General features: G+C 36.3%; 2 protein-coding genes across 4 annotated transcripts in view; one reads left to right on the forward strand and one right to left on the reverse strand.

The window, feature by feature from the left end:
* LOC105258015 (tetraspanin-5) overlaps positions 1–21,477 on the reverse strand; it is a 99,159-nt gene extending 77,682 nt beyond the window's left edge. For 2 of the 3 annotated variants that reach the window (XM_011269072.3, XM_011269053.3), the window contains exon 1: positions 20,912–21,477. In XM_011269072.3, coding sequence (XP_011267374.1) covers positions 20,912–21,001 — 90 coding nt within the window. In that variant the 5' untranslated portion in view covers positions 21,002–21,477. The remainder of the gene's footprint in view (positions 1–20,911) is intronic. The other variant, XM_011269062.3, reaches the window with a different exon arrangement.
* LOC105258031 (28S ribosomal protein S24, mitochondrial) overlaps positions 1–24,203 on the forward strand; it is a 139,665-nt gene that overhangs the window by 113,512 nt on the left and 1,950 nt on the right. The gene's annotated exons all lie outside the window — the stretch shown is intronic.

Below are 24,203 nucleotides of genomic sequence, written 5' to 3' on the forward strand. Positions count from 1 at the left end.
GATAAGACTCGATTTTTTATAACGTTTAATAGATTTTACTATAAGGATTTGATTAGTATTTTCTGGTTGGATCTATAAAATTTCTTGTTACATTAATTTCTTTGCTTATTTCTTAACTTAACTCGTATTCAATATTTGCCATGAAATGTATATAAAGAACTGGTATCAACATTAAATCCAAGGTATATTTTTTTTCTCTTATGAGTAATAGTGCCAGATAGAGGATGCTAGCTCTCTGATTGTGTGTGTTTGAGCTGCATCATCTTCTTGCATCACTGTTTATCAATTTAATTTCTAACAAACTGAATTTAAAATAATTTAATCTTCAATAATCTAGATTGAATTTATCCAATAATTGTGTTGGAATTCAGAATATTAAACAGACTTTTGAGATTAGATGGAAAAAATTTTAGATGACTTGGTGCTGGCGAGTTTAATATTATTAACCAGAAAATTTAACAGGAAGAAATTAATCAGATTCATCTGGTAATTCCTACAAGAATTCTGATTCGTCCATTTTCCAACAGTTGAATCTACCAGAATTCTAATTAATGCAACCAGATTATTTTCTCAGTGTATGATTAATATTTTCCTGTTAAATTTACCAAATTTTCTTGGTATTAATACTAAATTTACAAAAAAAATAGCATCTCTGTCCATGTTTAGTTAATATAACAACATATTTTATAGATCCAACTAGAAAATATTAAATCCTTGTAGTAAAATCTCTTAAACGTTCTAGTTATAAGAAAATCGAGTCTTATCATGATAACTAGAAATTCTGCTTGGCTTAACCAAAATGCCTTCTATCAGATACATCTTGTTGGTACAATCAAACGATTTTTCTCAGTGCGAAATCGAAGTAAAAATGATAAATATATACGCATGTATATCGAATTATTTACGTTATTTATTGTAATGTGGAACGACGTTTAGTTGAACGAGCCGCATAATAATGCCTCGATAATAGCTCGCATGTAAAAGAATTTCAAAGGTATTTACTGTGCGTCAATATACGAGTTGTAGGCGTACGCAAGCGCGATTTGCTCGAACGGAAATTCAATCGGAGCGCACATACAGTTAACTAAAGGGAGGAGAGAAACGTAGTTTAACGTAGCGATATTACATCAGTATTACTGCTTATCGAAACTTTGGCGAATATCGGAGTTGCGCCGCGATGAGTGAGTATCGGTGACACCGCGGCCATTATCGAAGTTTTAATCAACAAGGAAACTGCGCGATATTAAATTACGATAGTAACGTGCACGCTGTAACATGGTCGAGTATTGGCTCTCTAATGTTGCCCAGCAACTGACTATTTTCGTCGCTATAGTTTAGTAATCGATTAATCTAGCAATCAGACTCATTCTCTAGATAATTTTGTTTCACGTAACAAATCTATTTTTACACGTAAACATATTTTTTTTTTTTTTTTTTTTTCATACAAATGCGTTTTGAATATCTGGTTATTTATTTTCAAATTGAATATTTTATCGAAATTATTACTAAACGCATACGTAAAGAGTAAATTTTACTAGACAGATTAATAGCCAGAAAAGTCGGCAACTCTAATTGCGTACAAAATTACGTCGTACGAATAATTCCCGGAGCGTCTGCCTCTGACTAATGTATCATATCATAAATAATTGCTGGCGTCCAAATGCCTCTGACTAATGTGTCAACTTTCGCGCAGTAAAACAGCGAATGCAAAACGGATAGTCGCTGCTTGTACGCGAGAGAAACATCCTTACGAGCCGCGGCTGCAACTTCGTCATGCTACGTCCGAGATCGTCTGGATCGTAACTACCCGAAGGGCCTGCTTACGTGTGTCGCCGACTAAAAAAGAGGGAAAGAGACGAAATGATAGAAAAAAGAAAGAGCGAGAGAGGGAGAGGAGATCTCGTATACTGCACGCGAATCGCGTCACTTTTGCGCCGTTCCGGAAGCTGGAACGGGCCCAATGGGAGTTTAACGAGGCTCGTCGACGTAGAAAACCGAGCCAAGAAATGGAGCATCTCCAGTGTCAGCCACCCCTGAGAAGTTGCCTGCTACTTCTTCTTTTTTTTTTTTGAAAGAGATAGATCGAAAAGAGAGAGGGGGAGGAAGAAGAGGAAAGAGATGCCTCCGTCGTGTATTCACCGTCGATGAATTATGCGCGACGCGCGAATTATCCGACGTATTCAACGGCGCGCAGCTCGGTCGCGTTCGCAACCGAGAATTCCGGTGATTTTTATTCATCTCAGAAAGCAGCTCGCGTAGCTCTTCTCCACGATTTTAATGAGCTCCGAATAACCGCAGAACGCTTCGAGATAATACGCGGGTAAACTAAGGGAAATTATATGGGATAGGAACCGTTTCGAGGAAATCTCACGTATAAATATGAATTCTGAAAGCATTCTAATTTTTCATATACGCTCGCGCAAAATTAAAAGGCATCATCGCAAACTCGCGCAAACGATTCGTTCAAACCTGACGTAGCAGCCTCGCTGATAATAATTGCCACTTCAGCCAACGCGCGCTTATGATTCACCGCCAGAATAATAACGACGATTTTCAACGATGTAGATACTGAGACACGATACACCCACGTGCTCTCATAAAGCAGGTCAATCAGTCTAATCTCGAGTTGAAAAAGATGCCTATTCAGTTGTCGCCACATTTACCCTTAATCCAATGAAACTCGCTCACGTGTCCTCTCTTCTCCAATAAGAGATTGACTATTCTTTCTCTTCTCATTGAACACCATGAATACCGACTCTATTCATACCGAGAATTACTTTTGTGCGTCAAATATATACTTAGAAAATAAAATAGTAAATAAATAGATTTTTTAGTTATTTATACAACTCGATTTTTTCCGCAAATGACAGATACATGAAAATAAAATCATATTATTTATTTTTAAAAAATTAATTCCACAAATGTGCATATTATTGAACACTCCGTATATTTCCAAGGATGAAGGAAACTGTTATATATCAGGGATATGGAGGGATGGAAGGTCTCTCACCCCCTTTTGGCAGGGTTGACCTTTCGAGACTACCCCTCTAGACGTGAAATTCGCAGTCGAATCGCGTCTCGACGAGAAGAGAGGATCGAGGAAACTCGAGGACCGAACGAGCGGAAGACGCTACTTTCGCGATAAATCTCCTGGGACGCAATTAAACCGACTTTAACCGCGCGCTGCGTCGCGGTCCATGAGACTCCCGAAACGCATTTGCAATTTTGCGGCGTGTAAAAGTTAGCACTCGAACGAAATTTAATACCGGCGCCGAGGCATGATCTTCCCGAAGCGGTGATTTTATAAAAGGGATGATCACGACGTAGTGATAAAATCGATACTCTCATGAGACATCATCAGACGACAAATCTTTAGCAGATTGCTGGTCTTCGAGATAACTGTAATTGAAAAGTTTATTTTTAAATCCTCATTTTAAATTTTGGAAATGTAATCTTTATTTTTTTTAATTGATTTAAATTCGACATATATTTCAATAAAGTCTTGTGTTTTAAATAAGATAAAATTATAAGAAAATCTAACATTCTTAACATTTCCGTACACTAATTGCAGCTCACCTTGCGATTAATCGTATACTAATTAGATTTACAATTCAATCTTTATTAATTAAATGCAAATGCCACGATGAATAACATATATTTTTTGTCCGTTGCAGAACCTTGAATATTTATTTATATTTCCAGTAATGTCTAATATGCAAAGTCTAATATGCAAAGTATCGAGAAAATGCCTCGCTCAACTTGAGACAAAGATCTCACTCAATCCTAATCGTTATTTTATCGTTATTACCAGCATATTGCGGCAACATATATGTGCGTGTGCAGCATAGAAGAGCATGTAGTCGAAATTACTGCGTTTCAATATGTAGGTCGTGATAGTGGGTAAAGTCAATGGCTTAAGTAAATCAGCGCAGAACAGGATATAGAGTACTTTAACATGGGTCTACGGCAGAATCTCGATTATTCGAACAGCCATTAGCTGAGGGTTCGATTATCGGAACATCCATTAGCTTTACGCGTTCGATTATCCAGACTGTATATATTACTTCGAATAAGTATTATGTATTGTAGAAAGTTTTGTGTAAATAGCTTACCATATTTCTACTGCTAAAATTGTGTGAATATTTTCTAATAACATCGATGTGTTTCAACATTATTTTTCGAGTACATTTATTTTGTGAGGAAATTAAAAACGTAGCTTTATTTACGGCGGAAAAAACATCGAAGTAAAAAAAATTCGCAGAAATTAATGGAGCGAAAATAATTTGTAAAAATATTTCATTAAATTCAATTTATGCGTATTTTTATAAAACAGTTTGAAATAAGTATATAATAAATATTTAAATAGAGACATATAAATATTATATCACATATAGGTACACGTTGCTTTTCGACAAAAAACTCTTCAAAAATATTACATGATGTTTAAAGATCTTTTTACCATATCACTGTTTGAATCAAATAATCTCTTTTAACTGAGTTTTTTTAGACTGAACTCCATTTACACACATTTCACCTTATAATATATCAAATAAAGAAAAAAAAATTACTTCTCATTGACACGTGACAGTTTAATTTTAATTTATACATCTCGTTTTTAACACTTCGGAGTTTTCTCATTAATTGACAGGCAACAGAGCTGTTTTCTCATTATCACTTCGCTTAATAGCTCGTAACGGGAATTCGTCGGAAAGACATTTCGAATCACTCGAGCGGCTACTCGCTCAACTACGAGACGTAAATTTTACGACGCCGGTCCGCCGCCTCTCGATATCGTCTCTCGTAGGTCTCGCATGATAGCTACACACGTGGGTGTATTGTTCGCTTGGATGAAAAGCGTTTTGCTAGCCTGCGGCACGAATTTACCAATGCAAATTGGCCGAGGTCGAGCAACGTGCGACTGATGCCGGCGAGAGAAACTGCTCCGAAACAAGCAGTTCGCCGATAACTTGGATGACAATGTGACGCGATGACGGCGCGCACCATCTGCGAACCGATCTGTAGCAAATAGCACGAGCTAGACGTGCGAGCTAACTGATCGGCGATATCGAGTCGCATAACAACGAACGACGAGAATGCAAAATCTCGATATTTAAAATACGAGATAACTGCTTGAAAAATACGCGTATTGTCCCGAAACGACGCGTCTAAATGTTATTTTTTTTTTTTTCCAAATATTTGAATGCCTGCGAAATTTTTTCGAAAAGAATTTAGCTTGCGCTCCCTTTTTTTTGCTTGTTTTTCTTTTTTTATTTCATCGCGATTGTATTACTTGTCATAATAATTGCATTTTTCACTCTCGTTTCGAGTTTTCTCCCATTTTGCGTTTAAATGCCAACTGGGCGCGGATATTAATCGATTAATGTTCACGCGCCGTTTGAAAATAATTTTGCGCCCATCTGCGCGTTGTCGATAGAGCATTCGCAGGGGGATTGCATTGAGAGCAGAAATATATTGTAGGGTATGGAAACGAAAAGGGGGAAGTGGAATTTGCGTTAAAGGGTCCTAACGTGTCGTACTGGGAAACAATATAGGATCAATCGAACGATATTGTGAACGTAACGCAATGCAATCACGTACGCATAAACCACGAACGAGAGAGTTTGGTGGCTATAATATGCTTCAAAAGCTTGCCATCATCTGAAATAATGTACCAATTTCAATATTTCGCGGTATATGCCGGAACAATTATCGTAATAATAACAATAGCGCTCTATCTCCCTATAAATACAATAATATAAGATTAATATAAGAAATTAGACAAAATAGTTTCGCGTGTAAAATCTTAAATTAATCTTAAATTTCAAATTTTGAAGCGAGTTTGATATTATGATTCTTTAAGTAATTGTAAATAAAAAGATGCATATCTCTCTCAGACAACATACTAATGAATTTAAAGTATACAAAGTTATCATATTTTATAATTAACAGTTGTTTCCCTAAATATTTAAATTAAAGATGAAGTCTCATATAATATAAAATACGAAGACAGCAAAAGATGTTTTAAAGAATACTTAAGATACTCAAGTTAGAATATATTGTATAAGCGCACATTATATTGATATTTTCTCATATATTATTTCATCATACGATCATCGTAAAAGGGTTCATGGATGAAACAGTGCGCGGAAATGTTTCGATCGTTTCCGGCCATTATTCGAGACAGCTACTGTCGCTGAAGTGCATCATCGTGCATCAAATGCCATTCTTTCGGGAGAATTGCACGACGAGGTTTCATCTCCCGTCTTACCTCACCTGCTGATGTAGAAGGACGAGAAATTCCTTTGTGAATCCCGTCAGCAGCCGGTCCGGAGCATCAACAATTGAGGACGCAAGAACAGCGTGAGTGCACTTACCCTGCTTGCGCGTCCAAGCGCGTCGCGCATCCCAAGCCCTACCATATCCCGACCTGACCTATTTATGAACGGAGGGGCGCACTTGCGTAATAAAAGGTCGATCGTGATCGCGGAATGTCGAGATGGAGGAGACGAGCGCGCGCATATTTATGTAGTTACCTATTGTCATCATATGCGTCCAGTGTCGTCACCATCGTCATCGTCATCTGTCGTCCACGTTTCTCATTAAGATCTTGCAACTAAGGTTGCACGCGACATTGATTATATCCTGGTTGATTGTGACTGGCACAAACGTAAACACGATATTAATTAAGATGGGAGACACCCTCCCCTCCATGTAATAATGAGCTTTGGCGTAAATTATCGATATATATATATATATATATATATATATATATATATATATGTTTATTGGAACCGAGGTATGCAGCATGTATGACGTCACAGGAGATCGAACCTAATTACGGAACAATACATTGCGCGTTAATAAAATAAAATTGCCTATCAATGGATTAATATCATGATCAATACCATGAAATGATGATGTTCTACCTAGTGGACCAAGATTGACCGGCGATGACGACGACAATATTTTACTGTCGTTTTATCACGAAAGCTAAATTATATCTTCGACTTTCATGAATATTGGATTACCGAGTGTATAGTGAATACCGGCGAACAAGAACGTCAAGACGTAAACATCTTAAGAGTATGGTAATTCCGTGCATCGATTCATTCTTTTTACGTCCCTTCCGCCGGTTTTTCTCGTCGAGTGGATTACCAAAGTGCTTGTACGCTTTTATGTCACGAATAGAACGATGAGATTCCATTACATCTCGACCAAGTTTACGTTGGGAAGAAACGCTTCCAATGCAAGATGTCTCTTCCGAAAAACATCTCCAGCACAATCTTATTTTATGTACTTTTATTATCTTCTTTTTTTTATTGTATTCGAAAATAAAGTAAATCCCTCAAGTGCTGTATGTATTTTTTTTATTTTTATGACCACGGTACGAACTTCTATCTCTTTGGCAATGACGAAATGTCTGCTTTCGAGGGAGAATACAAATCGATTGCGAGATAAAAATAAATCCTCGATTTTGTAAAGCTCGGCCATCTCTGGATTAGAAGAGCTTCGTCGCAAAAACAAGTCGCTTCTCTAGTCGACAAATTTGCCTCAAAAGTTTCTCTAGAGAGTAAAAACCACAAAGCGTTCCTAAATAAATCGATAAAGTATAAAAACCGACCATTATCATGTAGATATTTCTTTTTTAATTTATTATCATAATTGGGGAAACCATCATTTTAATTTATGCTGTATTCATATTTTATTACATATTTTTTCTCGTATAAAATTAGACCTTTTTTGTAAATATCTTTTGTAAATCTTTAAAAAGTAGCTTGAAACTCGAGGCGATATTAAATTGAAATAAATAATTAAAGCTATATATTTGAAAATTTTTTAGATTTTTAGACAAAGAGGAAAAACAAACACGTTGGATAAATCAAAACGTGATGTAGAAGATTTGAATCGATGCATTTTTTCTTGGGAAGGAATTATTAAATGTACCTCGAGAAAAATCAGAATCATTATAAATATAATGCCTTGTGATAACGGTAATTATACGTGTTGTTTTTTTCAATCTAGCCACAAGCTTCATTCGCGCGTGATATAATCATGATATTATCATCCAGATTGCCATCATCGTCGTTGTCATTGTCACGTCGACGCGCAAAGTTTGTTGCGTCACATGGTTCATCTCGCAGATCAAAGACTTCCATCGGAGAACAAAGGGATTATCTTGGCAGGAAATGTGTTTAGGAGCTATACATTTATGAGAAAGGGCAGACGATAGGGTGTCGCGCTATAATAATATTCCTCATGACATTTTCCGGTGGCCGGAAGGTGGGACGCACACGCATCCACGCACGTACGCACGCACTCTCGTCATTGCGCTTATTCGCTTGACTCACGATAAAGTATGGAGGGTCGTCGAACCCCTTTTTTTCCTCTCTTTGTATCTCTTCTGTGAACTCGTTCACAATTGTTGTGGCAACACAACAGGCCGGCGTTCAAACAAATAAAGCCGTCCGAGAGAAGAACGAAGAATGATTTTCCATCGTTCAATTTGACGTTGGCCACGACGCAATAAAGATACAATATGATCGAGGAGAGAGATAGAGAGAGAAAAAATGGAAGAGAAAGCTCACATACATCCACGCGCCGAGAAATCAGAGATTAGCATAAGCTATTTTTTTTTACATCTCATAAAATAACTACATTATTTCGTGTACACGACCCTCAGTTAACGGCGCAAAAAATTACAAGATATATGTAAAAAATGTATTTTATCATATATATTTCATCACGCGCACACGCACGAATAATCTATTATAAAACGTCCGTGTATTTAAAGCGATGACAATTATACAGAGCGAAGGAAATTATTTGTGCGGGAATAAATTGCATTGCTGCCCTCGCGCAACAAGATGCATTTTGCGCGAAAATCTCTTAATCCGCAGCCGCGAAACAAACGAGCGCGACGCGGAAACCGCCCTCCGTCTCTGAATTCGCGGCAATTTAGCTAAGAGACGGAGAGTCGGTTTTTCAACAGGGGGTTATATTCGATGCGCGCTAACAATGTACTACAGAGAATACGCTCTTCCCGTATATATGAATGCGTTCGCGGACACACCCGCCGGTGGTAAAATACGCCCGATATTCCAGCCGCGCGTATTTCACCCCCTTCCCCCTCTCCCCGCGGCGATACATTTAACGGGATCGCCGTGCATTACGCGGCGCGGAATTTCGATAATATTGAAATTTCGGGGTGCCTCGCGACAATATCATGCGGCAGTAATTTGCTACAATAATTACAAGGAATATTAATGAGGGGAGTTAATACGGAAGCGCGTATACGGAAACGCTCGGGGCTGTTCGCGCGATTCGATAGAATATCGCAGTTATGTGAAACGTAGATTACAGAAATTCGCTGTATAGCGTTGCGGTGGAATGGATCATGGATCATTTTCGCCCCTTCAATAGCCTGACTGTTTCAATTAATTATAGTCACGCGGACACTGTATCTTTTTTAAATATGCAGGTATATATTATTTTTCGTTAAAACAAGCACTTTCTGTTATAAAAGATTCCTCAAATGTCTAACTTGCCCGTCATTTCTAACCGTAACACGATCATCTCTAAAGTAACACGAATGCCGGGAATAATCTCGGTGATTAACGACGCAATTTAATAATTAATGCAGAGATAACGCGTTTCCACATGATCAATTAACGGCGCTGTTAATTTCTCGACAGTGACGGCATTCGACGATTGGAAATTAATGGCCACCTCTCGTCGTAATTAGTTGCCGCGATCGAAAATATAGTGCAAACGCAAGCGCTCGTCGCGATATAATAATTCGCGTGATATCGGATTTTGCGCGAATAATTATCGCGGAATATACAGAGATATATTTCTGTAACATCGTCCTTGCTCCGTGCGCGCATCACTTTGGCTCGTTATTTAGCCGGAAGGTATTAATAGAGACGTAAATTGACCGACCGACGGAGATGATCGAGCGGCGAGATCATTCTCCCTATGGTGAATCGAGTGAGAATACGAGCACAAGCGCTACAGGAAATGAATCGTTTCTCTCGAAAAGCAGGAGAAAAAAAGAAAGGGAGGGCACTACTTATCGATTCAAATTTCTCGATTAATTTCACTTTATTTGCGAACATATTGCACAAATTAAATTTATTACACATTCACGAATAAATTGAAATATTTTATTCATCATATTTCTTCTCATTATGTTATCTTATTTTCTATTGTGTATAAAATATCTTAATTTAATTATGAATCCTACATACGAGGCAAATTTATTACATTCATAATCCAGACAATACATTTTTATTTATATTTGATTTAATTATGATTATAAAAAGAATACGATTCTTATCTCCGACAATGGACCGCGATTGCGAAGCGATACGTGTGTGATACGTGTATGAATGTCGGGCAGCAACTATACCGTGACTCCATCAGGCTTCTACTATCGGATTATGTAATGATTAGAAAGCGAATCGATGTTACAGCTTGTCCCGACATTCATTACTAACACTCGTTTCAAACGCGTTACATACAAGGCGCACGGCCTCCATTCCGTTGTTAATTAACATCGCTCATTATCCCGCGCGATGAATGCCGATGATACTGAAGACATGGTAAGAGGAAATTTAAGACGGCACAGATTTAAGTTCCGCTGTTCTTTTTTTTAACTTTGACAAGAGCCGCGACAAATTACGACTCTTCTCGATATTTTCTCGTGAAAGAAAAAAAGTACTTTGATAATTTAAAAATTATTTGAATTATTTCAAATCCAAAAATTAAATCGTAATCTAATCGTCAGGGTATTTTTAAGTCAAGCGAGCCTTCTCGACATCTTCTCGTGAAAGAAAAAAGTATTTTAATAATTTTAAAATTATTTTAATTATTTCAAATCCAAAAATTAAATCGTAATCTAATCGTCAGGGTATTTTTAAGTCAAGCGAGCCTTCTCGACATCTTCTCGTGAAAGGAAAAAGTATTTTAATAATTTTAAAATTATTTTAATTATTTCAAATCCAAAAATTTAATCGTAATCTAATCGTCAGGGTATTTTTCAGTCAAGCGAGCCTTCTCGGCATTTTCTCGTGAAAGGAAAAAGTATTTTAATAATTTTAAAATTATTTTAATTATTTCAAATCCAAAAATTGAATCGTAATCTAATCGTCAAGATATTTTTCAGTCAAGCGAACATTCAGAAGAGACGAAATTTACGTTCGAACGAACGCAACTCAGCGCATAAACAGGTTTGCGGTCGAGAAGCAACAAAAAGAACGCGAATCGCGACGGGATGCGTACCTAAAAATAGGAATTACGCGTGTTTCCGAATGGCAGGTATATCTCGTCATCATCGTCGTCGTTGTCTTTGTTGTTGGTCATGAGTTTTACGAGTCTCGAGTCGAGAGCGAAACGTCAGCGTTATAGTAATGCCAGGGCGATAAACCACCGCGTAGTCGCCATTCTTCGTTCATGCGCGCGCCATTAATACGGCATTTATGCTTTCGCCAAATTATACCGCACGACGATGACAACGCGCTTGCTCGCGTATGATAAAAAGTATTATCGCCGAGCGTAATCGGCGTAACGATCGGTATAAAGTCTGCCGGCGCAGTTAACCGTTGATAATTGAAAGCTTTTAACGTCGCTCCCGCTACGATTCTATCGGCCGCATCTCCGAGTTGCACGTAATACAGTCCGCTGAACATTGTTGCTGTCCGAATCGAAAAAGAGAGAGAGAAAGAGGAAGAAATATATTTTATTCTTTATATATATGATTTTATTTCAAAGACCGATAAATAATGCTTAAAATAAGTAACAGATGATTTAGATTGGCAATGGTAACTTTGCCAAAATATAAGATTATATGAACTTTACGAGTCGAGATTTATATTAAAAGAAAATATAGGATATGCGCAGCTATATATTGATTATTTCTGATCGATATATGTATATATAGATTTATATTTTTTTAGGAGACTAAGAAAAATATTTAGAATACATCTGTGAATTTTAAAAAGGAATAAACATAATTGTGTATCAGAATTATTTTATCATTACATAAATAGTCGCAGTATTGTAAAAAATATAACAATTGCTCGTCGATCATAACTTGTAATTAACATAAATGATATTTAATTTTATTTTCTTGAGGTTGTTTTTAAAACTTTGGAGCTACTTTTATGCGCATAACAAGTTTTCGAGGCAACGACATGTTCAATTAAAATTTAACAATACACTGAATTAAAAAATAACTAGCTATTATTTGCTGTATACCGATAAAAGTCGAACTAAAGAGTACTTGTGTAAAAGCCGATGGAGGCGCGCCAAGGGCGCGTATCGCCCACCTGTTAAAGTTCTCATCGGACTTTGAAAGTAACGATGGCCGATCCTCTCCTTCCCGCATTCTAGTAAAGTTAAAACCAGGAAGTTCGTTTTAATAATCTCAGCAGTGTAACGCGCGCTCGCGTTACACTGGTGAGAGATAAGATTACAAAGAGCTCTCCCACTTTCTTTCCCCGGAAAATTGCGGGTACCGGCTGGGGTGATGGAGAGAAAGAGTCTCGGGGAAAAGTTTAATTCTTAAAATTGTTCCCCGAGTAGCCGCTTGTTAAGCACATTTCTTCTTTTCCCCTCTCCCGCAACCTACGTCCGTAACTTTGGTGCATTCTTTCAACAAAGTTGCACTGGAGTAATCAACGTAGAATGATTTCTGTGTGCGGATTTTTTTAAATTTTCTACCATCGCAACTTTGTTCCTCCTTCCTCTCGTTTTATTATTACATTTATGTAACGTTTAGTTTATAGCATTTTAATGATAAAATGTGATATAAATTTTATTAAAGTTTACTTTTTTGTGCTTCCCAGTTTTTCTCTATTTAATCAATTAATCGAAAATAATTGCCATAGATATCTATTAATTTAAAAGAAATCAATTAAAATCAATATTGTTTAATGTAAAATGTTTAAAAAATTTAAATCTAAGAGATACCATCTCGTAGTTCAATAATTTTACGCATTTTTGCGATCTCGTCTTGCAATGATAGAGATATGACAGATACAATTCTATCGAAACTTGGACGAACAGTCCGATTGCATTCTGCATTTTCACAGACTTTAGCTTTGTGAGATCATCCCTACTTAACATTACCATAATTCCGGGACGGAAGGAGAGAGAGCGAGGGAGAAACAGAGTTCGGCTTTGCATTTGGCCCGCACCGCGAACTATTCCGGATGTCGAGATGCAGAGATCGTCGTATATGCACCTTTGTGCCGTTGCACACGGATCAGTGGGGTCTTTGATGTTAGAAATTCTGACAAAACGTGTGCGCGAACACAACCACCATCGCGACGTTCCGTTTTCATGCAACTCGCATCCCTCCAAATGTCATTATCTCGCTTCTCATGAGACTTCTTGGCCTCGCGCTTCTCGACGTCAGCAGCAGCTCGTTTACCTCGCACACTCCGAAATTCGCACACTCGAAATTTTTGTCTTTTCAAACGCAGCCGCAATTTCTTATACATCGTGACTTATCGTTATAAAACACGTATAATATTATACCGATATGATTTCACTGTATCTAGATTCAGAAATATAATTGGACTAAGCAGATAATTTTGACTTGTAGATTTTACATTATTTGTATTAAATGAAGAGATTACTGTTACATTTTAAATACCAAGAATTATAAAAAATTAATTTGCTGTGACATTAATCATATATAAAAGTTTTTTTTAACTTTTCGTGTTCCTTTCTTGTTTTAGTCGCACATGAACAATCACAAATAATACATATTATAGTCGATATGTCACGGAAACATTTAGCTTTAGATTAATTAATTAAATTGGACATTTAATTAATTCGTCAGACATGCAAATAATATTCATAGTAATTAGTAACGCTGATATCGATACATTTATATATATATATATCTCTTGTTTGTATTCCTTTTTGTTCATGTATCAAGTATATGTCAACAATTTGATTTATTTACTGTTTTAACTGAAAACTCAATGTCGATTAATTTTAGAAACACGATACACAATTATTGACAACTTCAAACGCTCGTCATATTTAGTATATATCGAAAGATCATTATCTCCAATTATTAAACAAATTATCCACATAATTAATATAAATAAGATTTACATTTATTATTAATAATCATTGTTGCATCGATTGTTACTTTATATCATAAAGAGAATCGTCGCGCGACGCTGTCTAAGGATTAATAAAGTCTGTGCGACAAATAACGAGATGACTTCTATTTTCGCGACGCAACGACTTGAGAAAAATATCGAGGAACAAAGTTATCTTAAAGTTCTTCTCGAGAGAATTTTTATAAAGAACCGCGTAGGGTGCGAGAATGTGTGCCATGGTTCTATTCAAGTGCCGGCCGACGACAGAGCAAAACTGCTTTAACGACGTCTTTCGCACACTTGTGGTGTTCTCCTATAGTTCTCCTACATGAGTCTCCGGCTGCGATTAGATCGCCGAGATGTGGGACATCTCGAGGGAATTATACTCTTTTATATGTCGTATCTCGCGCACGTTCTTTTGAAAAATTTATATACAATGTCGAAATATACAGAACGTCCTGTCAGCTTCTCCAATGGCAGATTCTCTCGTTAAATTAGAGTTGGTTTTTTTTCAAGCAGAAATATTTCAACGTATTATCAATTCTTGAATAATTAACAAGATAAGAGAGGCTTATCGATTTATTTGACGAGTCTCGGCAAAACTTCAGTCTCTAATGTGATAAAAATTATGAAATGAAAATCGATAATTTAACGTATGAAAATTTAATATAAACGAAACCCTAGTCACATTGATCCGATGCGCTTCGCTGGATTTCCTCTCTAGTTGCCGATAAGAAAAATCACGGCGAAAAATCCAATCACGCGAGATCATGGAACAATTTAAATCATTCGATATTATGTCATTTGACCGTAAAGCCCAAGGTGAATCGACGAAGGTTGCTCCGATCGCATGTGTGTCGTCGTCATCATCGTCTTGAAAATCCCCGTGGAAAGTCTACGTGCGCGCTTCTCTCTATCCGTTCGCCATTACCGGAAGTTCGCACATCTTGGCAGGTAAGGACGTGCCGAATGAGGAGTTCACATCCTTCGTGCACCTCCATGGCATGGTAGCCGGTTGCACTGGTTAGAAACCGGTTGTGCGCGCAACTTTTGTAATGAGATTCCTCAAACGCCGCCGATGGCGATGAAGGGTGATGCGGGGAAATCCGGGTGAAGGGAGAAAATCGGCAGGGGCGGATCTAAAGAATTTTTAAAGAGGTGATACCGGGAATTTAGTGTTCGAAACAAGTAGTTTTTTTTATACTTTATAAAGTTATTAATCTCTCTTTTTATCTTGGATTTTCTCTCCTCTTTTATATATTATATTCTAAACTGTCTTTGCAAGAATAACAAAGATAGTGTTATTTTTATATTTGAAAAGTAAAGGATAATATAAAAAATTATTTTTTCAAGAAAAATTTGCAATTTTGAAGTATTAAAAAATATACATTTCCAGAATAAATTAAAATATGAAATAAAATAAAATATGAATAAAGTTTGTGTACAAAAAATAAATAAGTAAGCATGAACATAAGAATTCACTTTGAAACTTGATTATAATATAACATAGATTTTTGGTGTTTATTTATATAAATAATTTATATAAATAATTTATATTTATATAAGTAGTCTCTATTACAACATATATTTACTGCATTATTATTTTTCCATCTAATAATCATTCATAATTCGTTGTTGAAAACTTAATCGGATTTGTTTTATTCTATAAATTATATGATTCTTCCGATTTATATAGCTACATACAAATACCGTCAAAATTGACTATTAAACTTATTCATTTTTCTTCCAGACTTTTTAGATATAGATATGTAATAAGATTTATATAGGTAATATAATTGTACGTACATACCTGGAAAGCTAAAAAAATATAAGATTTATTGTTCAAAATTGGGAACATATTGGTCCATGAAAGATGAGCTAACGTTTTCGCGAAGAGCAGTATCGGTGAAGTTTCGTGTGCTCGAGCACCTTTGGAATCATCTATGGAACACGCGTATGCTCGCGGCCGTTCACACGCACGGGAGTGACGTATAAAGCGGGAGAATACCGCCCGGTTCGGAGTCATCGTCAGCTAGCAAGGCCAATCATCTGTTCGAGGGCAACCATGCAGAAAGCGCGGTGAACGGATTCGGTTCGTGAAATATGTCTATCTCGCAGCCGGATTCCTTTCGGAGACGAGAATACGAGCGATTAATTCGTAGCTCCTACGAAATTTGGATATTTTTATACATATTATCTCTCTCTTATTGAAAAATTTTATCTGCGGATTCTCTTTAAAATTTTAAGTTTATGTTAAGGTTAAAATTGGATTCGTGCTGTCCTCTGTAATATTTAAATTGCAATTCTTATTTGTTTCAAGAACATAAAAATAATTGACTTGTATTTTAATTGCGACCATTTCGGATCATTCAGACTAATCATCTGTATTTTTAAATAGAATACGAAAGAAAGAGAAAGAATATTTATATATAATTCGTTATTTACGTATATAATTTATTTTTATTTTTTTGAGTAGTACATGTAATTTTGTTGGAAAACAAAAAATGGAGTAACTTGGAATAACTTGGAATAACTTCCTCCATTTTTTTCTTTGTCCGAAAATAAGCATCTAAACTAGCTATTGAAACAGCTGTCATTAATTCCAGCGAATTGCAGCGAAACTGGACCAGCTGTGCAAGCGTGATAAGCACAAGTGCATCAATATGTAATAGCGACGATATCAATCGCAGATGCAAATAATGCAGGATAAGCAACAACAATATCTACGTTTTAAATTGCGATAAAAACGCGGGAGAGGTATTTTTTTCGGGATTTAAAGAGAAAAGAGCAAACGCGCGGAAAATTACATTATGAATTCGTTACAGGATTGCAAATGATCTCGGAGATGCTCGTCTCGACAAGCCATAAATGTTTCGCGCAATATCTCATTTTCCGTGCGCCAACTTTACGAACAGTGCGACGCGCACGGATTTCCGCTCCGAGGGAAAACCTTTCCGTTCGCGGAAAAACTTTGTGATAAAATTATTTGCGCGCAATGGTCGTTATTATTTTTCAGCGACGCATAAAAATTTTACGAGGTCGGTGTTTCGCGAAACGCGCATTCCTAACGAAATCTCTCTCTTTATCTCTCTGTCTCTCTCTTTCTTTTTCTTTTCTTCCCTTCTTTTTATCTTCCGCACATATCCCAATTTATATAGACCGAGGAACGCTGATAGTAGCCGAGGTTAACTCACCACGACTTCCAAACTACGAAACTTAGCGCCTTGGCGAATGTTTGCAAGTTCGTCGAAAGAATATCGAGACAGTATCGTCGAAGTTGCGACTTTTATTAGCTCAGAACGAGTCGAGAATCATGATTCGTCTGATTCCGCGGATTTTCACGCGATTGCTCGAGACATTGCACATAGCCACGTGTTAAGTCTAGCATTTTTTACATGGGTGTATATTGCGTTTAATCTCGTGTGAGATTTTGATAACTAAGAAAATAATTTTCCTATAGACTATATTTACTTTTATGTAGATAAATCTTAAATAAATAAAGAGAATATTTTTTTAAATTAATTTTTTTAAATTATTTTTTTATGGTTTATTAATTAATTATTTATTATTTATTATTGTTTTTGCTATATATATATATATATATATATATATATATATATATATATGTCCAGAAATATTTGACTTTTCGCGATCAAACATTGTTGTATTCTATTGACTTTTAACATAAAAAATTAATCATTAAAAAATGTAAAATGATTGCATTTCACTTTTTACACGTCATTTAAGTCAACTATTAAATTTGTTCTATCTATCAGACTACCTTTTTCATGCAGATAAAATATTTTGCAAACACTGCTGTTCGATTAATCCATTATTAAAATAGGCTGTGTTTAATATTATATATATATATGAATGTAATTAATATTATTCGTCGTATATTTTCTCGTATGAACCATAAAATGGATCCTAGACGAGTGCGACCTTTCGTGGCACAGTCACTATTTAATTACGCAGAGTGCTTGGCAGGAAGAACTCTCCACATATCACTAGGCCAGTGCTACATTTCATGAAAACCCCGAACCCAGCCCGCTACCCGGTTGCGGGAAAATCAATAATACCTTTAATCCGTCCCGGTGAAATAAGCTCGCACGGAGTTCATTATCGTGCGGTTACTTCAACCCGAGAACAATTCAGTTTGCGAGCGCAATGCGATCCTTGCATTTTTCACCGTCCAAACTTTATAAAGTACCAAGTTTCAATATCTTCCATTAATCGGCATGAATAATGACAAAAAATATAATATATGTTCAACAGAAAAATATCGAGTTGAATTTGATTTATTAATAATGACAAATTGATGCAAATTTCTCTCTCTCTCTCTCTCTCTCTCTCTCTCTCTCTCTCTCTCTTCGATTTAAATATCTTATAAAACTATTGATAGTTTTTCTCAAGGATCAATGACAAGGATTGATCGAAGACTTTAATCTGGCGTCATTACGTCTTGCAGACATTACATGAAGCTTATGTCACTGAGGAATAGGATTTGGGATTAGAAATTGAGGCGAATGAAGTTGAGGCTTATTCTCGCATTTCAATCAATCCACGCAAACTTCTCCGTGTTAATACGCGTACGCGAAATAAAATTACGATTTGTAAACAACATCGTATAAACACGGCGCGACACAACATACACAATGCTCGCGTGCAGAATTGATCTATCGCCGTCTATCGTACGTTATCCACCGCGAGAACGGACAGTCGTTCGATCAAACAGAACGTAAATCAAAAAGAGACAGAGAAAGTGGAAGAGAGAAAGGAACGGACACAACGCATAGTGTCCCGCAAATGAAATCTTTCATTTCCCGATAGTTCGCGCTATCCCCTTTAATCGTAAATGTCGCGTACCATCAGAACGCATTAATTTTTTCACGAAAGATGTTAAAATTGCACGCGTGCGATTCATCGTTCTTTCAATTTTAACGAACACAAATGAATGAAAATTTAGGATGGAAATAAATATCGACTAAAATGCACAGATAGAAATGTAAAAAAAAATATAAAAATTATTGATTTCCTATAAGCAAAATTTTGGACCGAGAAGAGAGATAAAGAATGATTCTCAGCTGACAGAAACGCGCGACTTTCTACACGTCTGTCTAACTAATGTGTTTCGCAGCGAGTAATTTAGTATGTGTGGATTACATGCCGAGTAATATACAGACCGTATCGCACACGTGCACGCTGCATAGGGTCGTCGCGGTCCTCGCAATTGGGACACTTCGCGGGCCGCGCGAGCTGCATTGCGGGTCATTTGCGGCGGCTTCTGTAAAAATGCAGCGTCGCCAAGAACGGAACGTTACAAATTTCCCTTCCGGCAAACAAGTTTGTCACTGCCAAAAATGTTATCCCTTGAAACATGTCCCTCCGCCGAGAAGTTTCACGATAAATTCGATGGCCGACGTTCGTTTCGTATCCGTCTGTCGCATTTATAGTGCCACCTCACTAAAATGCGATTGATTCATATATTTATCTTCTATCAAGATCGTATACACGATGTTACTCTGAAAGATTTCGCTAAGAGTGAAATTAGCATTAAACTACCCGATTTGCAATAATCATAGTACCTTTATAATTATATAGGATTATAACTAAAGATTGATAGGATCATCACTAAAGATTGAAACGTAATAAGCAATTAATTTATCCGTGTTTTAAATTTAAAAGTTTGTCAAGTTTGATTAATTTTTTATAAAAGCTATAAAACGAGTGGCAAGATTTTTAAAAAGATTCTCCTTATTCTTCTTTTTTTTATTCGAATATATATCATTAATTTTCGCTTACTAATAGCAACGAAATATAAGAGCTATCGAGAAGAGGATACTAATAATCTTTTAATCGCGATCGAGACAAGCTGTTTGATCTTTATATGTCAGATATAAAAGAGTACTTATGACGTAATAAAGCTTGGATTGCGTTTCTTAGATATATACAATAGCGATAAATAAGAAGGCTTTAGAACCATAATTGATATCTGTCCAACTCTCGAATAGCGTTTAAAGGAGAAACCATTCGACTGACGTGATAGACGTAATCGCATTCTACTAGCAGATTTCATCCAAAAGGGTGAGAGCTTTACGAAAGGGAGTGAAAAAGAGCGGGATGAGCGCTTCGCGAGCGTAATCGATAGATCGCGCGCGTCAATGACTTTCTCATTTAATATCATTAAGATAAGAGCGCAAAGGAGTGGATCGAGATAAAGTAGTAATGGCTTCAGGTATTGAAATTTTTTAAAAAGGGGTGTACATACGCGCTTCTCTCGTTTAGCATTTTATCGTTAGACATACAATGCGCACAATAACCACTATAATCCATAAATATTTTCATCAAGCATAAATGTTATTAAACTAAACAATTTGACATACTTTATTTGAGGGCTTGCATGCAACGCGATAATAAAGTCTCATTGTAATGCGAACAAAAGCAACCGGAAGGTACGCAAATTTCACTCTGCCTTGGAAATATCGTTTGCCGTCATATTTCCCAAACGCAGTCAACTAATAACGGCTTCGCGAAAGCTTGAAGCTTGAAATAGTATAAAAATTAAAAGGAACCCCTTTACAACTACTCTTCCGTTTACCAAAGCACTGCCCTTTTGTGTCTTCCTTCGACTCTTTATATACATTCTCCTCTAATAAAGCTACGCTCACAATCAGGGTTAACGTTGGCTAGGAGCGTTATCCCCCTTAGGGGATAACGTCCGAAATGTCGAAGGACTCGTGATTCGCGCGTGCGACATCGTGCGCTCTTGTTATTATCGCGCGCGTGATACTCACCCAGAACATGACGTTAAATCCAAAGATCACGTACTTGAGGCAGCAGCTCACCTCGCTGGTATCCCTTCGATACTTCCGCACGGCGGGCATGGCTGAGAGACATTTATCTACCGATCGTGCGAACTCCTCGCATACGCGCCACACAGACACAACACACCGGGAACGGACGGTAAACGCGTGGCGACAACGGAGGGAATTACGGAGCCGCCGCGGAGGCGGCGAGGGGACACACTGTATAATTCATATACTACGCGAGGAAACTAGGAGCACACCACCTACGAGTTGATCACGAGAGCAACGACATGGCCAGCGACGAGACGATCTTGCGCGAGGGGCCTCTCTTTCAGCCTCTACCTCGGTCGGCTCCTTTTTCGGAACGCCCGCGCGCGTCTTTTATCTCGCTCTCTCGCTCGCTCGCTCGCTCTCTCTCTCTTTCTCTCTCGGGCTCGGTCAATCAGCTGATCGCAGCAACGCACCGTACCGCAATTACGACTGCCGCCATTGTCACGTCACGGCGCGCACTGCTCGCAGCCGGATCAACGAGACTGCCAGCAAGTCGCGACCACCGCCTGCCCTCCCTTCCTCTGCGCTGCACTTTGCGTGTTCCGTCACCCCCGGCGATCTCCCCCTCTTCTTCAGACATCCGCTTCCCCCTCCGTCGCTCGGAGTGCATCGCGCTCCCACTTTCGGGCAATCTCGTTGACTTCTCTCTCTTTCGCTCGCGATTCTCCTCCGTGCGATCGACTCCCACTCGTTTCGCCACCCTACCTGACGGCATCCCCCTCTGATCCATCGCTCCCTCTTCCAGGGACGGCTCTAAGTATGTACAGAGAAAGCACGTGTTTGGCTTTGTCAAAGCTCGCTTTGGATTCGCGTATCATAGTATGTATAAATATTATTAAAAATTATTTGGAAACAAAATTGTATTCATATTCTTCTTTTTATCAGTAAACGAATTAATATCAAATTTATAAATATCATAAAAAAATTGTAATTACAGTAATTTTACTGAGAACAAATTTCATTAATTTGAAACATTTGGAATAAAGATTTCGTACATTTGAATATATAAAATGGAATATAAAATCTCCTCTTTTATTTGAATTATTAATATTGTCATAAAATAATTAAAAACGTTATTTTGATAAAAATAACAGAAATTTGAGAGAATATTAAATGTGAAAAAAATTGTTCAATGATGAAAAATTCATTCACAAGAGAGAAGAAGAGATAGCCGTTCCTGTCATCTCCTTCACGCATTCCCTCTCATTTGCTCTGTCTCCATCGTCCTTCCCTGTCAGTCGACGGCCTTCCGCCCCCCCTTTTCCCTCAACCGCTCGTTGTTATCCCCCTTCGTTTTCTCTCGGTATCTTTCTCCTTTTATTTTGCCCCTTCCTTCTTCTTCCTTTTCACGCGTTTCTCCTGTTCACTTTATCGTTCAGCGTCTTTCTTTTCGTCTTTTAAGGTACGTCTCCATTAACGCCCTTTTCGCGTTTGCGTGCGCGCTTTTTCGCGATTTCGCGTCTTGTGCCACTTTTACGACCTCCATATAAACGCCAAGCTTACGATCCAATCGATTAAACGGTACGAAAATCTTTCTCACGCACCATACGATGACCAATTTTATTAATATATATATCCTTTCTTCTCCCATTTATTGATTACAAATTATTATGATTTTGTTAACGCATTTATTCTTCTTTTTCTCAAGTTATTGCCAATATTTTATAACATATTTTATATTCTGTTTATTCTTATACATTATGCACAATGGATATTATGATTTATCTTTCTTGTTTACATATTTTCTGAAATAAATCATGTTATAATTATATCGCATATACATCTTTTGCATATCATATTTTTCATAATAATACTATCCAAAGATATTAAATATCCATGTTTAAATATATCTAAATATATAGCTAAAAAGGCACAATGCTTTTTTCATATTCTCATATTCTAGCGTGACAACTCGTCCTTAGGACATTATGTGCGCAATTTTATCATTATAATCGCCTCTAGTTATAATGATGATGAATTAACCTATATCATTTTATCTTATTTAAGTCGACGCGAAACATGTATAATTATTAAAGCTAATGATACTTATATTCGACTTTCAACGATTGCAATCGTTAGATACTTGTCTTGTATCGAAACGTAATATAAAGTATACGTAGAAGAAAAAAAAATATTTTATTTCACTCGCAAGTAAAAAGACTTATTCGAAGGAACGCTTGTATAATATTTCATCAACGATTTTAATCAAAAATATACATGTAAATTAATCTAAATTAACAATAATAAATAATTTAAAAAAGAGTTTAATAAAACAATTTAGTCGAACCTTATTATATATTAGAAAGTTATGTAAAATACATACATATAATACAACTATATAAACTTTTTCTTTATTAGAAAATTTCTTTATAAGAAAATGAGAATTAATAGATAAATATATGAATAGATAGATATTGATAAACTTATCAATAGTAAACAAGAATTTTTTTAAAAACAATGATCACAATAAGATCTTAATAGTATTGTCATCGTTCGAAAAGAATGTTAAAAACTTTATTAGAAAAAAAACTTTCTTTAGAATTAATGTTTTTGCACGTGTATATTATTTTTACATACGTATATTTTTCCCTAAAAGTTTATTCTCTCTTTCCTAAATGTATATTCTTCTGTATCTTATAGAAATACCAATGATAGTAGAAACGTACCTTTAAGATCGGCCACTTGTTCAATCTTCTTCTTTTACCATCTCGTGCCCACCATGACCATTCAACACATTTTATTCTACATTAAGCTCCAGTATTGCTAGATGCACATGCATCCATTGAAGTAGTATTCAGTGGTATAATCATATTTCAGTTATATTTCATAATTTGATTTATGTTAAAAAATTCTATAAAATTCCATAAATTCTACAAAATTTTTTACAAAATATATTTTATATATCATTATAATTCTCGATTATATGATTATTCTATATTAATATGCAACATACTAGATTCTAATTATTATTTATTTTTACTTTATTTATATTCTTTAAGTGTATATATTATTATCTATCTAGAGCTAAATGTATACATATACTACTATCTAGTTTTATTGAAACTATTAAATTCTTTTTCCTATTCTAAAAATCTGTAAGATTGTACTATTATGAAAAATATGATGATAAATAAAAGACGTATGTATATCCATGCAATTAATTATTATACAACATTTTATTATTATATAACATATGATTTATTTTTAGAAAATTTACTTTTCAATTCTA

The sequence above is a fragment of the Camponotus floridanus genome, unplaced genomic scaffold (genome assembly GCF_003227725.1).
Source record: "Camponotus floridanus strain SB8 unplaced genomic scaffold, Cflo_v7.5 scaffold5, whole genome shotgun sequence".
Taxonomy (NCBI): domain Eukaryota; kingdom Metazoa; phylum Arthropoda; class Insecta; order Hymenoptera; family Formicidae; genus Camponotus; species Camponotus floridanus.